The sequence below is a fragment of the Citrus sinensis genome, chromosome 6 (assembly GCF_022201045.2).
Source record: "Citrus sinensis cultivar Valencia sweet orange chromosome 6, DVS_A1.0, whole genome shotgun sequence".
Classification (NCBI taxonomy): Eukaryota; Viridiplantae; Streptophyta; class Magnoliopsida; order Sapindales; family Rutaceae; genus Citrus; species Citrus sinensis.
In genome coordinates this window covers 23,077,127-23,091,662 of record NC_068561.1, presented here as the reverse complement: position 1 = coordinate 23,091,662, position 14,536 = coordinate 23,077,127, and the positions used below count along the sequence as shown (strand labels likewise).

At 33.4% G+C, this 14,536-nt stretch overlaps 2 protein-coding genes across 2 annotated transcripts; one reads left to right on the top strand and one right to left on the bottom strand.

Moving 5' to 3' along the window:
* Positions 1–1,050: 1,050 nt before the first annotated feature.
* LOC102630256 (uncharacterized protein At4g22758-like) lies at positions 1,051–2,847 on the top strand. Its single transcript, XM_006482070.4, has 2 exons — positions 1,051–1,385; positions 2,477–2,847. The coding sequence occupies exons 1-2, from the start codon at positions 1,091–1,093 to the stop codon at positions 2,653–2,655; spliced, it is 474 nt and encodes a 157-aa protein (XP_006482133.1). The 5' UTR covers positions 1,051–1,090; the 3' UTR covers positions 2,656–2,847.
* Positions 2,848–9,506: 6,659 nt separating this feature from the next.
* LOC102629959 (DELLA protein GAI) lies at positions 9,507–12,212 on the bottom strand. Its single transcript, XM_006482069.3, has one exon. The coding sequence runs from the start codon at positions 11,489–11,491 to the stop codon at positions 9,761–9,763; it is 1,731 nt and encodes a 576-aa protein (XP_006482132.1). The 5' UTR covers positions 11,492–12,212; the 3' UTR covers positions 9,507–9,760.
* Positions 12,213–14,536: the final 2,324 nt, after the last annotated feature.

Below are 14,536 nucleotides of genomic sequence, written 5' to 3'. Positions count from 1 at the left end.
GTCATAAATAAGCCGTGCGCCGTTGGGATCTAAAATTCTAAGTAGTAGTATCTATCGATCAAATTGTCGCATGTCACGTGCCGTAACATCCTAAATTTAATTTAATCATTATTATTTTTTTAAAGACACCCCTTTCCGGTTACTCAGAAGAAAGCAACTTTAAATCTTTTAATTCTAGAACATATGCCATGTTTCTTGAAACAACGTAAAATTCCAACATCGAACCTCCCCTAGTTTTCTAATTGCGCAAACGTGAACCACACCAGTAGCTGCATTTAAACGCAGCATAATTAAGAACTAAATAAATAAAATTAGTAATTATCATTGATAAAAAATAAAATAAAAAACAAGAATATATGTAATCCTAGCTGCCATACAACGAGCCGTTAAATTACCCAATCGGTCGGACAACACGCAGCTCAATAACTTTTAAGAAGTAAAATCTATGGTGCATTTGAAATTGAGATTGGACATTTTTAACTTTTAAGATACATCAGTAAAGTATTTGGTAAATACTACTTGTTATAGTTTGGAAAATATATTAACATAATTTTTCACTTGTATAATAAAAAATTTATTATATTTCTAATAATTTTGTGAAAATTATTATTTTGACGTGCCGCAACAATAAATAAAAATATTGTTGTTAAATTCTTAACTGTTTCGTATTGCGGGAGTTTTACTTGATAATTCACTTAAAGTAATTCACTTAACTGGTTCGTTTTACTTGATAAAACTAAAAGTAACTTATAAATGGTAACCAAAATAACTAAAAGTAACTTACAAAACAGTTGCTTCTCTTCATCTTCATAAATCATAATCATCAAACCAAGCATACAGAACCCACGAACAAAATTCTTTTGAATGGTGGAAACAAATCCCCATACTTTGATGAACTTTCTCTCTTGTTCTTCTTCTCTTCTTCCTCAGAGGGCACCCGTGCGTGTACCACACGTGTTGTCCTCTCCCTCCCCCTCCTCCGCCTTTGGTTCCTGCAAACAAGCCTGGTACTATCGCTGCCTTGGCCTTGATCCTTAAACCCTATCTCTCTCCCTCTCTGTAAACCCTTTCTTTCTCCTAAATATAAATAATGAAGAAGAGTAATGTGAATGAGAAAATGATGCCAATACAAGTGCATAATAAGAAGCTGAAACCTAGAGATGACATCAACCACAATAATAATAATGTGAAGAAGAGTAGATTCTTAATTACTGTGAATGTTCTTGGAAGTGCAGGGCCTATCAGGTTTCTTGTGAATGGAAACGATCTTGTTGCCTCTGTCATTGACACTGCTTTGAAGACCTTTGCTCGTGAAGGCCGGCTTCCGGTTCTCGGATTCGATGTTGATAAGTTTCTTCTCTACTGCGCAAATGAAGGATCAAATGGTATTTTCACTAATCTTTTCTTTCTGATTAATTTTTTTTCCATTTTTCTGGTGAGTTTTATTATTCTCGGTTCTTAATAGATTTCAATCCTTTTTGTAACGAGTACAATCAATGGTGTCCAAATGCTTTCCTTTTCCTTTTCTTGTTTTTGAGTTTTACTCTTGGTTTAAGGGTAAATTTTGGATTACCCTTAAGAAAATGACAATCTTTAATATATTTCAAACTATTATAAACTTCAATATACTCCCCATTTCATTGGGTTTGATAGTTTTTTTTTTGTTTTTTTTAATAAAAATGAGGTGAAATTGGGATTTAATAACTTTAGGGGATTTTGAAGATCCTCATTTTCATGAGGAAGGTAATCTAAAATTAACCTCGATATGTAATATTTTTAAAAAATATGGAAAAAAAAGAGATTTTGAAGCTAGTATTAGGTGAATTAATAGGTGGTGTTTAGGTGTTTTATGTCTACTATAATTGTGAGATTTATTTTTCCAATTTGAGTTATGAATTATTATAACTAGGGAAGTATCAGTCATTGTTCTCATAAGCTATTTTAATTTTAAAAAATCCCCTTTTTATAACATTTATATTAGCATGTCACCTAATCTTGCTGTAAATTGTTATTATATGGATTTGTATTTTATCTATTTCTATTACACTTTTAATACCCTCCTGCCTGAGTTAGTCAAAATGTTTAATATTAATATTCCATTGGGTTAATTTCACATTACTCCTTGTGAAATGATAATCTTAAAAAAACACTTAAATTATTATAATTTTTAACTTACCCTTTATTTTTGTTAAGAAGACAAAAATTTTTATCAATCCACGTCTATTTTTCTCTTATCTTTAAAAAAAAAAAAGAGGTAAATTAAAGTTTATAATAATTTAAAAGATTGGTATTTCACGAAGGCATAATATGAAGTTTACCCTATTTCATTCGATAGTCTTCTGTGCCAAGAGACAACTGCTTTGCTTTGTACTTTATCAAACAAAAAAAGAAATATATATAGTAGGGCCAATTCGTTATTTGAAATAGTTTCTTATGCTTGGATTTTGCTTAATTTTGTTTGGATTTCTCTTTAAAGCATTGAGTCCATCAGAGCAAATAGGATCTTGTGGGGGAAGAAACTTTCTCCTGTGCAAGAAACATTTGCAATCACAGATGACGGAAGGCAGGGCAAAAACGGTGGCTGAAAAGGGGAGTGGCTGGAAAGCATGGCTCAACAAATCTTTTACTTTTAAAATAACAACTCTCTGTCACTGAGGTTTTTTTCTTTCTTTTTCTTTTTATCCTTTTACTGCGTTATGTGGGTTAGTTGGGCCATCAATTTCATTCACAACCGTCACCCACATATACAAACAATACGAATGCATCTCCCATGTACTTTGTTGTTGTATTAAGAAGCTACATGTATAAGTGGTCTTTGAATATTTCAAATAATATGTTTTTTGCATACATTGGAAATGCCGTGGCGTTGTTTGTTCAATCACACCTACCTACCTTTCTCTTTTCTTTTTTAAAGTTTATTCATCTCCTTTGGACTTCATTTATTTGAATTATTGTATTCTATTTATATTTATCGATGATGACAGGCTACTTGATGGATGATGATTTCTCGCAAAATGGGCGGTTCTTAGAAAAAGTATTGATTGCTTACAGAATATGAATACGTATAAGAATATGACTTTTGTTTAAAGAGAGGCTCAAATTCAATGGTTGAGTTATTGCATTTTTTTTTTAAAAGTAGTTATTGCATTTTGAATTTCTAAATAAAGACATTAGTCAAATGGTTACATAAAGTTAGGGTTGGTAATGAGACATGATAGGATGAGATGGGATGAGATTTACTAATTTCAGTTCCGTCTCATATATATAAGTGGGATGAAAAAATGTATCACTCCAGTTCTTATATTTTTTTGGGACAAAAATATATTCTGATCTCGTCCCAAAAGAGATGGGATCCTCTAATTGGAAAAATTCACATTCTTAGTCGGCAACGAGACAAGATGAGACATAATATGTCAATATCACTCTCGTCCTGTATATACAAATGGGATAAAAAAATATCTCACTCCCGTCCCTAAATTTTTTTACGGAATAAAAATATATCTCAATGCCATCTCAAATCGAATCCCATCCCATTAAAAAAAAAATTCCCATTAAAAAAAAATTCCCATCCCTACATAAAGCTCATGTTATTCAATTCCTGTAGATGGGATTAAGGCCTGAATTTTGAAGTTTAAGTTGGTGCTGTATCATCTGGACCATCCAATTATTAAAGCAAATGATTTTTTTTTTAATTACAAAGTGAGGACACATCATATTGACTTGAGATAATATCTTCCAATTCAGCATCATTCAGGGTAAATATGTGGCAGCTTTTGATTAGTCTTAAAAATCAAGCAGTCATTGATTTTTTTTTTTTTATATATAAATTCTCTCATAAGCATTCAACCATACGGGTCGACTTTACAATCTGGTGTTTTAATTCTCCAAACACACTTAGTCGGATTGGGATTGTAATTACTAATTAAATAAGTTACTTTTACTGTATAGATGTAATAAACAATTGATTAAAAAATAATAATATGTGTTTGATAAATTGTGTTATTGTAATTGCTGTGATTTTAAAAAATAATGTACGTGTGTTTGGTAAATTTTATTTCAAACTTAATATTTTATTATATAATCATTAAAATAGACATAAATTTAAATTACCTTACATTTTTTTGGAGTATGTTTAATAATGTTTAGAAATGATGTTTAGATAGGTCTTTTCATTTTTAAAACACAAAATTAAATAAAGTGAAAAAAAACTCAAATAGATAAAATATAATGAGCTTCATAATTTGCTACACAAAATATGATAAAAATTCATATTAATCTATAATTCAAATAAAATAAAAAAAGTAATATGCATTCTATTCACATTAAACTTGTTGCAGTAAACATCATGACTATAGGAAAAAGTAGAAATAGACTGAACGTTAAAAGCAATGGTTATGAAATTTATTTTAAAAGTTATAGTTAACTTTCATGTGAAATTGTTCATAATTAAAAAAATACTTATTAATCATATATTATATCTTATTGAATATTATAATAGAAAAATAAAACTAAAATATATAAAATATAAACTTACCATATCAAAATTTTAATACTAGAGAGAATGTACAGTAATTGTGGCGATAATTTGATTGTGGTGGTAATATGATATATAATGGCTTATATAATGGGGGGTGCATAGAAAAATAAGACATAATTTTTTTAAATATTAAGGTTATAATAAAAACTTTAAAAATGTGTAGTAACTTATTTAATAAAATGTTTATGAAAAACAATCTTCTACCTGTATTAAAAAACTGTTGTCAAAATAGATAAAATTATTAAATAAATAATTTTTATAAAATTTATCAAACATTATATTTTATTACAAATTACGAAATAAGTAATTTATTGAGTTTCAATCTTAATCCCAAACAGTGCATCAATTGATTTGCTACGGTGGCTTCTGCTATGTAATCCCCTGAGTTTGTTCCCATCACCAACTTTTACATTTAATACTCAAACTCAAATCTTAATGGCTCAGGTTTTGTATTTTAAATGCCCGCAGTAATTTGATCAAAATGGCCTCGAACAGTTATCAAAATTTGCCTGAATGCCAGAAAACCTGGGCTTTAAACAATCAGATACGCGAGCGTTGCACAAGTCTATGCATTTCCCATAGGAGTCAGGCTATTGGCATCCCTTTGTTAATGACAAAATACAAATAGAAATAAAACCATCCATATATTTTTCTCACTCTCAAATTGGCATGATTTACCATTTTAGAGAATTAGAATTCTTGGAAGTTTTGTTCAGTTTACGAAGTGAGGTCATCAACAAATTAGTGTTAAGTGGAGTATAATTAAAAAGGATATTATAAAAGGATTTTGGAGGGGTGCCAATAGTCCGAACTCCTTACATAGACAAAAACAAACTGCCGGGTCCAGGAACGTGCTAGAATCTACTTGGGCTTCTTGGGACTAAATAGCTAAATAAGAACAAGAAGTGCCCTCCTCGAAGATTTGATACAAGATTCTTAATTAATTATGTACGTAGTATAATTTAGCTCAATCAAGTTTAGCTCTCAAATGGATGTCTACGGTCCGTTTAGTCTAACTTTTAAACATTTAACTCTTCTAAAAACTCAATTAACCTCTATTTCCAATAGCTCACTTCTTATGATCAATGAAGAAGCCAAACCAAATGACACAAAAGATATACGTAAGCGATGCAACTCATAATTACTATCACAAGTTTATAAAAAAAAAAAAAAAATCAAAATTCTGTCCCCGTCATGCTAAAATCTGGTCTTCCAGTCTTGCTCCTAGACTCAGACACATTGATTGGTTCACCCATCAAGCCTAGTTCGTACGCACACGTCTCAATAGCAAACCTCAAAAGTTTTTCGAATTTCTACTTGCCTAGCTAGCCTCAATTGCGTATTTGAATAGTTTTGGACCGGCTGTTGCGTGCACCAAAAGCTAGATCATCTCTTCTTCTCCTGATACTGATTAAATACCAGTAGTTCATCCGTCGTATAAGTACGATATTAAAATTTATTTGCTTGAGCTTGACACAAATTTTTTTTTGAACCAATCAAATAACATGCCAAGAAATGATTAATTATATTATATGTTCAATCGAGGGGTTGAATTGAATAAAAAATGGAGCCGATTTGCTAAGACTATGTTAGCCAATTATTCCGTCCGATGCCGTCAGACGGCAATAGCATGCAGTCCGCGGTTGTTGCAAATTCATCACACGATGACACCATCAGCAATTTAAAATATATTGCCAAAATAACGGAACACGTTGGCAATTTGGATCTTCTCTCTTTTATATAAGGGCCGTATAAGGCTTTTTTTTTTCTGTTTTCTTTTTTCCTTAACTATTCAACAAAATGTCTAAAGGGAATTTGTTTTGACACGTAATCGCTCAAAATACGATACAAATAGAAATCACGTGCCGTCATGTGAATAAATTTTGATATTTACATGTGAATAAATTTTAATATTGTTCTTATAAGATGGCGCCACATGATGGTGACGTTCATAAAATAGATATAATTAAATTAAACTTATAAAAAGATTTATACGGAATATGTATAATATAATTAAAAATTAATTAATACCTTAATTTAGAATCAAAAGTTGCAAGGCGTGGCCAGAGTTAACATTCTATTTAACAGATATAAACTTTGGGATGGAATTGAACGTTTCTCTAGCCGACAAATGGTGAAATTGTAATGATTGCATGCTTTCTAATAAGGGTGGACTGAGGAGTGAGGAGTGAGGAGAGACGAGAGAGTCTACAGATGGTATAAAGTTATGGCCTATCTTTAAATCGGAAGCACCTTTTTTTTCCTTTGACAAATGGTGAAGAAAAAGTGCTTCTTCTCACACTTATGGAAAAAGGAAGATTTTAGCAAGGAATAGTTTTGTCGAAAAGTACTGGCACTGGAATGTGTGGAGTGGAAAGAGGCTTTTCATGCAGAGGGGGGGTCCCTATGTCCTTGTCTAGAGGAGGAAAAAAATAGTAGAAGTGCTTATTGTTAGTGGAAGTGGTCAAAATCAAATGAAGCCACTAGACAATTTTCCACAGCCTAACACCCATAGAAATATTTTGCTGCGTTTCCTGATAGTGGGGATATTGACATTTTGGCCAATCAATTTGTAGTAGCTCTGTAGAATTAGATTAGTCTAGATGATCATAATGAGAGTCTTAGTTGGAAAGCAAATGTTGAAAATGAAGTCAATTTTATTAAACTCATTCTTTGCATAGATCAATCTTGACATTTAGCATTTCTACTTCCCATTTTTCCCATTCTCTCTACGAGTCAAATTATAATAGTATAAAAAACCTTAATGGTTAAAATTCATTAATATGATTGGTTTAATCATACTATAATGTCCTGTAGGCAATTGCAGTAACTAGGGACGGAGATAGGAATTTCATTCGTAAGGGGCAACTTAATAATGAATTCAATATAAAGAATCACAACTTTTTAACTTACGGCCATTTCAAATTTTTATAAAATGAACAACCTCAACACAAAAGCAATAATAGCTTATAATAAGGTGAGACCAACCTTAAAAACAAGTCTCTGTTTTCCCCACCTATCATCAATTTCTGGATAAACCTTAACGCCAATCTTGATCTTATTACCTTTTTCCTTTGACAGCTTAATTATTACTCACCTTAACCACCATGGCACCAGCTATCTTCATAATTAAACGACAGACAACCTTTAACACTCAATCTTTATCTTTATCCACTTATCATCTTAATAGATTGCATCTGGCTTTGCATTTTTGTTTTTCTTTTCAAGAACTGCCCACCCGTCTCCCTCAACAATCAACGTGGGTGAAAAATGTTACCAATAAGTTCCTTATCCAAATGTAAATTTTGAGGTTGATTTAAATATAGGTGGGATTCTTTTAACTTACTTAACTATTTATTCATTAGATCCATCTTATTTAATAATGTAAATTTCAAATTAAAAGAATAATATTGAGCTCTTTGTGAATTTACCCTTAGATTGAAATAAAATATACCCAAATTAAAATTAAATAAATTCAATAGATGAAAATTCTTTTCTGTTGTAATTTTAAGTAAAATAAATTTGCATTAGAGAAACCCAACCCCCCAACCCACATGAAGGCATAAGTATTTGTATTACCTTGAATAGTTTTATTAATCTCTATTTTCTTGTATAAATTTTCAAATTTTAATTATTTACAACCCTTGTGTTAATCAGCAAACAGAGAGACACTAACAACAAATAGACAACAAGGCCGTACATGATTGAGAATGAGATTCGGATCCTCTCCTAATCTAATCTTTCCTAATCTTTATATGAGATTTAGACATATGGCAATTACATAATTCTATGGATAAAATTAGATCTATTCTTAACTTTCCTTAATAATTACAAAAACTTATCGTTTCTGGCTAACTAAAAAACTAACAAACACACGCCGTTAAATTTTTTTTACTAATAATTCTTTTTTCTTTTCTTTTCTTGAGACATTGTCGTTGGTTTGCTTTTGTTTTAAAAGAATCCAGCAGCAGCAGGGTACAAGCCTTCAACATACATAATAAAAGAAAGAGATTGCGCAGATTGTTTTAATATTTGTTCAACATAATAATATTTGTTTAATATAATATTATTCATACATGCATCGGTTTGTACTTTTGCTTTAATCTGCTGTGTTCTACGACGATGTTTGATTATTTATTAATTTCTGCATACAATTCAAGGCTCTCAAGCATGGAACAACAACATTTGAATTTATTGATTGGAAATTTTAGTTTAATTTGTGATACTTCTTTGGACATATTATTTTATTTCAAAGTTAATGTACTCTAATCAGAGTTTTTTTAATATCATTTGATTTGCAAGTTTTTAATATTTGGAGTAGAAATTTTGTATGCTACAATCTTAGTTTTTTTTTTAAATAAAAAATGTTGCTCATTGAAACTTTTTTGAAGGTTTGGCAGGGTTTCTTAAAGAGTTTAGAGGAGAATCCAAACGAAAAGTAAAAATAACGACTGAAGAGAAGGAAAAAAAAAAGAGAGAAAAGAAGTTTGGAGAAGGAAAAATGTTACCAATAAGCTCTTTATCCAAATGTAAATTTTGAGGTTGATTTAAATAAAGGTGGGATTCTTTTAACTTCAGATTTTGACTTACATATTTATTCGTTAGATCCATCCAATTTAATAATATAAATTTACACTTAAAAAAAAATAATATTTAGCTCTTTTATGAATTTACCCTTAGATTAAAATAAAAAATATCCAAATTAAAATTAAATAAATTCAATAGATGAAAATTCATTTAAGTTGTAATTTTAAAAGTCAAAAAATTTACATTAGAGAAACCCAACCCCCAAAACCCACATGAAGGCATAAGTATTTGTATCACCTTGAGTAGTTGTATTTAAGTTAGAATTCAGTTTTATTAATCTCTATTTTCTTTGCATGAATTTTCAAATTTCAAAGATTTACAATCCTCGTGTTAATCGGCAGACGGAGAGACACTAACATCAAATGGACAACAAGGGCGTACGTGATTGAGAATGATGATCTCATTTTATTAAAAAGTTAAAAAAAAAAAAAAAAAAATAGATACACATCCATCCTCATTTTGATCGCACCTCAAAATCTAAGAAGATTACATTGCAAAGGTCATCATCCAACCAGTTAAACAAAAATTAAATCAAAATTAACGGGAGAAACAACAATAACTAAAATTACATACTTGGCCTGGGGATTTGTTCGTTCCAACTCTCCAAGTATTCAACCTCCTCTCTCACTCGCTCACTCAACTCACGAGAGTGGACTTGGCGAGTTGCCAGGCCGAGGTGGCAATGAGCGGCCGTGTGTGCCACCCAAGCATCAGACAACCATTATTCTCCTCAACTCTATACCCGTCGCCACCAGCAAACAAAGCCAGCAACATACTGGCTTGTTTATACGCATTTGAACCCAGGTGAACCGGCTCGAACCCGGCCGAACCCAGCCGAGTTCGCCACTGAGTCAACGTCTCGTGTCGCTCGTTCCTATCGGTTCCATCACAAGCAACGATGTTACATATCTGTCTCCCTAAGTACACCTCGGACATCACTTGGTCTTGACTCGGTGGAGTCAACCCAGACCCCTCCAACGAGTCGAACAAACTCGAGTAATAATGCAAGGCTTCGGTGAACCGGTCTAGAAAAACCGGGCTGTTGTGGTTCGCCTCTTGTTCGACTATTGTAATAATCTTGGGCCTCATTGCTTTAATGGAAGAAACAACTTTTTCAATTCCACCGGGGCGAGCCAAGAGGCGATGAAGCTCAAAGACCGAATTCACAGCCACGGTTTCGACTTCCGGCGGCCGGATATCAAGCATATCCGGTTCAAGATCGGCTAAACTGTTACAGACAAACCCACGGAACTCGAACTCAACCCCAATAGTGTCAGCCAACTGAGCCAGTTTCCAACCCACTTGTTGCAACGCGTCGGTGTTGTCCGGCTGCGGCGGGCCGATGCCAGTGAGACGAAAAGCCGGCGGGCCGCCAGGTCTTAAAGCCAGAGCTTGCATCAAAGCCGGCCATTGCATGCCTTGTTTAAGACTAAAATCAATAACGTGGACTCTATTGGCGTTGTTAAAAGCTTCGAGAATGGCCTGATTAGCTGTGAAGTGAGCGAATTTGAGATACGGGCAGGTCTCGTAGAAGTGCATCTGAAGGATGTCGTTGTAAGATGAATCAAGGCAATCTTGTGGGTAAATTCTGTAAATCCTTCGAGCCAATGCTTCCGCGAAATAAGTAGCCACCTTTCTCATGGCGCCGGCTTGCGCTGCTGCCAGTAAGCCTATGTGCTTCACAAGCGCATCCGCGACTTTTAAGTTTTCTTGCTGGATTGCTTCCGCACATGCCATGAGTGTGTGGACGAGTTGGACTCCGGTTTCTTGAGAGTCGACCACCACGGGACGAGCTAACTCTGTAGGGATTATTGTATTTGTATTTGCAGTATTAATCTCAACTCTCATTCTCTTGTTCCTATTATTTTCGGTTTCCGAATCAGGTTGTGGGTACGCAGCAGAGCCTGGAATTGCTCTGAGATCGTATTCTGAGTCATCGTTGAAAATTCTCGACTGATTACTAGTCTGTTGCCCCAGGATCGAATTGACGGTGGATGATTCAGCAGGATCTTGAATTGGGCGAGCTTGTGAATCGAATCCGGTGTTGTTGAGCCCCTCGAGCATGCTCTGAACCCAGCCCGAAACATCAGATGGGTTGTAGTGAACAGTGTCAGTGGCAAGATGAGAAATTCCGTCTTCTTGAGCAGTGCCCATCACCATCTCCAGCTGTTCAAGCTTCTGAGCAACATCAGCCATCTCTGAAGATCGTACTTTGTAACCCAAAACTTCCAATAACTCGTCCATGCCGCCAGTGTCTTGCTCTTCCTCCCACATCTTTGCCTTATTTGCATTTCCCGTTGACGAAGAATAATCGCCTTTTCCACTTCCACTACCGCCACCGTAACTGTGTTGGTGATCTCTCTTCATGATGATGAGATTTTTCCTTTTTTTTTCTTCTCTTCTTTTTGTTGAGGGTTCTCTTTTGTTGGGTTCTTTGATTCTGAAAGAAAAAGAAGAGGAGTAGAGGAAAGATACTAGAATTTGGCCACGAGAGGGAAGTGGGGGCTTATATTGGAGAAAATTTTTGCATTTTTTGAAAAGGGTTTTAGGAGGAAATGATGAAAGAAAAGGAATGTTATGGGTGGGAGGTCCAATGAAGCAACAGGGAGGGTTGCGAGTGGAAGAGATAAGGAACAACGAAGGCCATAATAATGGGACTTTATTTTATTTGTATTATTATTATTTTTAAAAATTTGTTTTTGGGTTATGAAGTTACGTTAATATATTTTAAATTTTTTTTTTTGTAAATAAATAAAGAAAAGGTGGTTTGTGAAAATTAGCTCCGGCAAGCATTTAAAAGCATCATCAAAAGAGCCGTAGCAGCACCGCAATGCTAAAAAAGATGCTGCTGCTGATGCTGTTGTTGATGATAATGTACTACTGCTCGTGTATACCAAAGACCCACAAATTAGAAAATCTGGTGGCCTCACGTTGATCGATTAAGGGTTTTTGGGAAATGAGAATGAGACGTGGGGTCCAGCTGCCAATTTTGAGTTACAGGAGTGTTTTGTGCTAATTCAACTCCCCTTAACTGGGCGCGTCTACACGCTCTCTATTTATGTATTTACTATTTAGGCATATATCCAGGAAATTCTTATTAATTTTTTCAGTTGATCATGCTAAATTTGGAGTAAGTTAATTCCAAATTGACTAATAAATTTATAATTGAATTACTCCATAATAACAATACATATTTGTAGTTAAATTATTCCATATGCATTCTATAACTCAATCACTATATATAAAGGCGAAAGTTAAAAAAGTAAAATAGTGAAACTATTTAATACATTCGATTTTGATTATTCAACACTTTGTAAACATTACAAAAATTATATCATTCCAAGAAACAATATTAATTTTCTCAATAATGACAAATAATTATGCATAAGTTTAATAGATACAAAACCACTTAAATCAAAAGAAAACGGAGAGGCTGAGATATTAACCTAAACTTTCTCATAAAATTATGGCAATTTAAGAGACTGATCAAATGTAAATTCAATGTAAAAATAATTTATATGACTATCTCAATTCATTTTATTTAATACAAATTTATATATATTGTGTATTCATAAATTAATTGTTACTATATATTCGTACTTATTGTTTCTAAATTATATTTTATTTATTTGGTCATAAAAATATAAGCACGGGAAAAAGAAAAAGCTGAAGAATGAGCTTTATTCCACTAGTATGATTGATTTATGAAAATAAAAAATAATAATTTCCTCTTTAAAATGTAAAATACAACAAGAAATAATTGATATGATACCTCAATATGAAATTAATTTGGACCATGTTAAACACAAAAAAAATAATAATAATTCTTTTCACAAATTTTTAAAACTATTATTACACTGGGCAATTGAAAGATGATAGAGTGTTCATTTTAAAATAAAATGATAATATTCTATAATGCCGACATGGCAAAAAATGTAGCAAAGTGACCCCCACGCTCCTAATGCTTCAAGTGAGCTAACTGTTTTACTTCTTACATAACCACATGAGGAGAGATCAAAGGGTCAACTTTAGCAAGCTACGCGCTACCGAGGCAAGTACGTCACAGACGCCGTGCTGATAGAACTTAGTGCCCTTCGACAGCCACGTGGTGCCGCTCACACAGAATCTGTCTGCCACGCACAACGCATCCCACGTGCAGAAACTGAAAACTGAAGGGAACTCATATCATGGTTCTGATTGGGGCCCACGAAATGGTGAAGATGAGATCAAAGGAGGGAGATTCAGACGTCAACATCGATTTTAGGATGTCATAACATCCTAGTGGGACCCAAGTTCTCAAAGTTGTGCCCCCAAAAAAAAAAAGAAGAAGAATTACGCAGTGAAATTATTTTAACGGTGTTAAATGTTTTTCATTTCCAGTTCCGTTTCCTAAGATCTGTCTTCTGTTTATGCAGCAGCGGTGGTGGAATAGATTATAAAGATTAAACATCATCGGTGTGTCTATTTCTGAGAGTGACGTTAAGGGCTTTCTTTTAATTTATTGTTTATTACTTAAATATTATTAATAATAAGAAAAATGATAAAAATCAGTGAAACTGAGGAAAAGGCTTCACTGACAGGAGGACACCTCCTCCTTAACATTGGTCCAGACCAATCAGCATGTGGTGATGCCACGTTGCGCAGATTCCCTAATCTCGGTGGTCCCATGCGACAACTTGCAAATCCCTTAACCTAGAATTTTATTATTTTTTTTAATAAAGAATTAGCAGAAGAGATTTGGTTCGGTGTTTCTCAGGTGTAAATTTGGTTTCTGTAATTTTTGATTGGGAATCAAGGAATTTACTATTTAGAGAGTTGCAACGCCAAAGAATTGTTCTCTGGGGGACTGGAGGGAAAAACTCGAGGTTGTCTCACGTACATCTATACCATCATGTGGTTGTTCTCTACTTTATTTTATACCAATAATAATAATAATAATAATAAATTTTTAAGGAAAAGCTGAGAAGGGTAGATAAAATGAGAAGATTCTCAAGAACCAACATCAGCTATGTAAATTGTCTAAGAGTGACAGAAAAATGCCTTCTATAAAATATTTAAGTTATCATGTATCTATATAGAATCACGGAACAATGACACCCATGCCAACAGCACCAAATAACACCATCTTAGTACGGTTTCTACTTGGACTGTCTCCAAAATACCTTCTTATAAGCTGTCAAAATCAAAATTAAGGAAAGAGGACTACAAACAAAATCACATGCACTACCTCTAGTGAAATCAGGTACTTCTCAATCCATTAGGTCAATCAAAATGGCTCAATTAGATCTTAGGGCACATTGCCAACATAGATTGTCCCTAAAGGTAAAGCTATCCAATCCAAACATGCTAAAAGGCCCTAACAAGAGGGGTTAAATTACTTAAAAACACTACTTAAAGAGGAAAATCACTAAT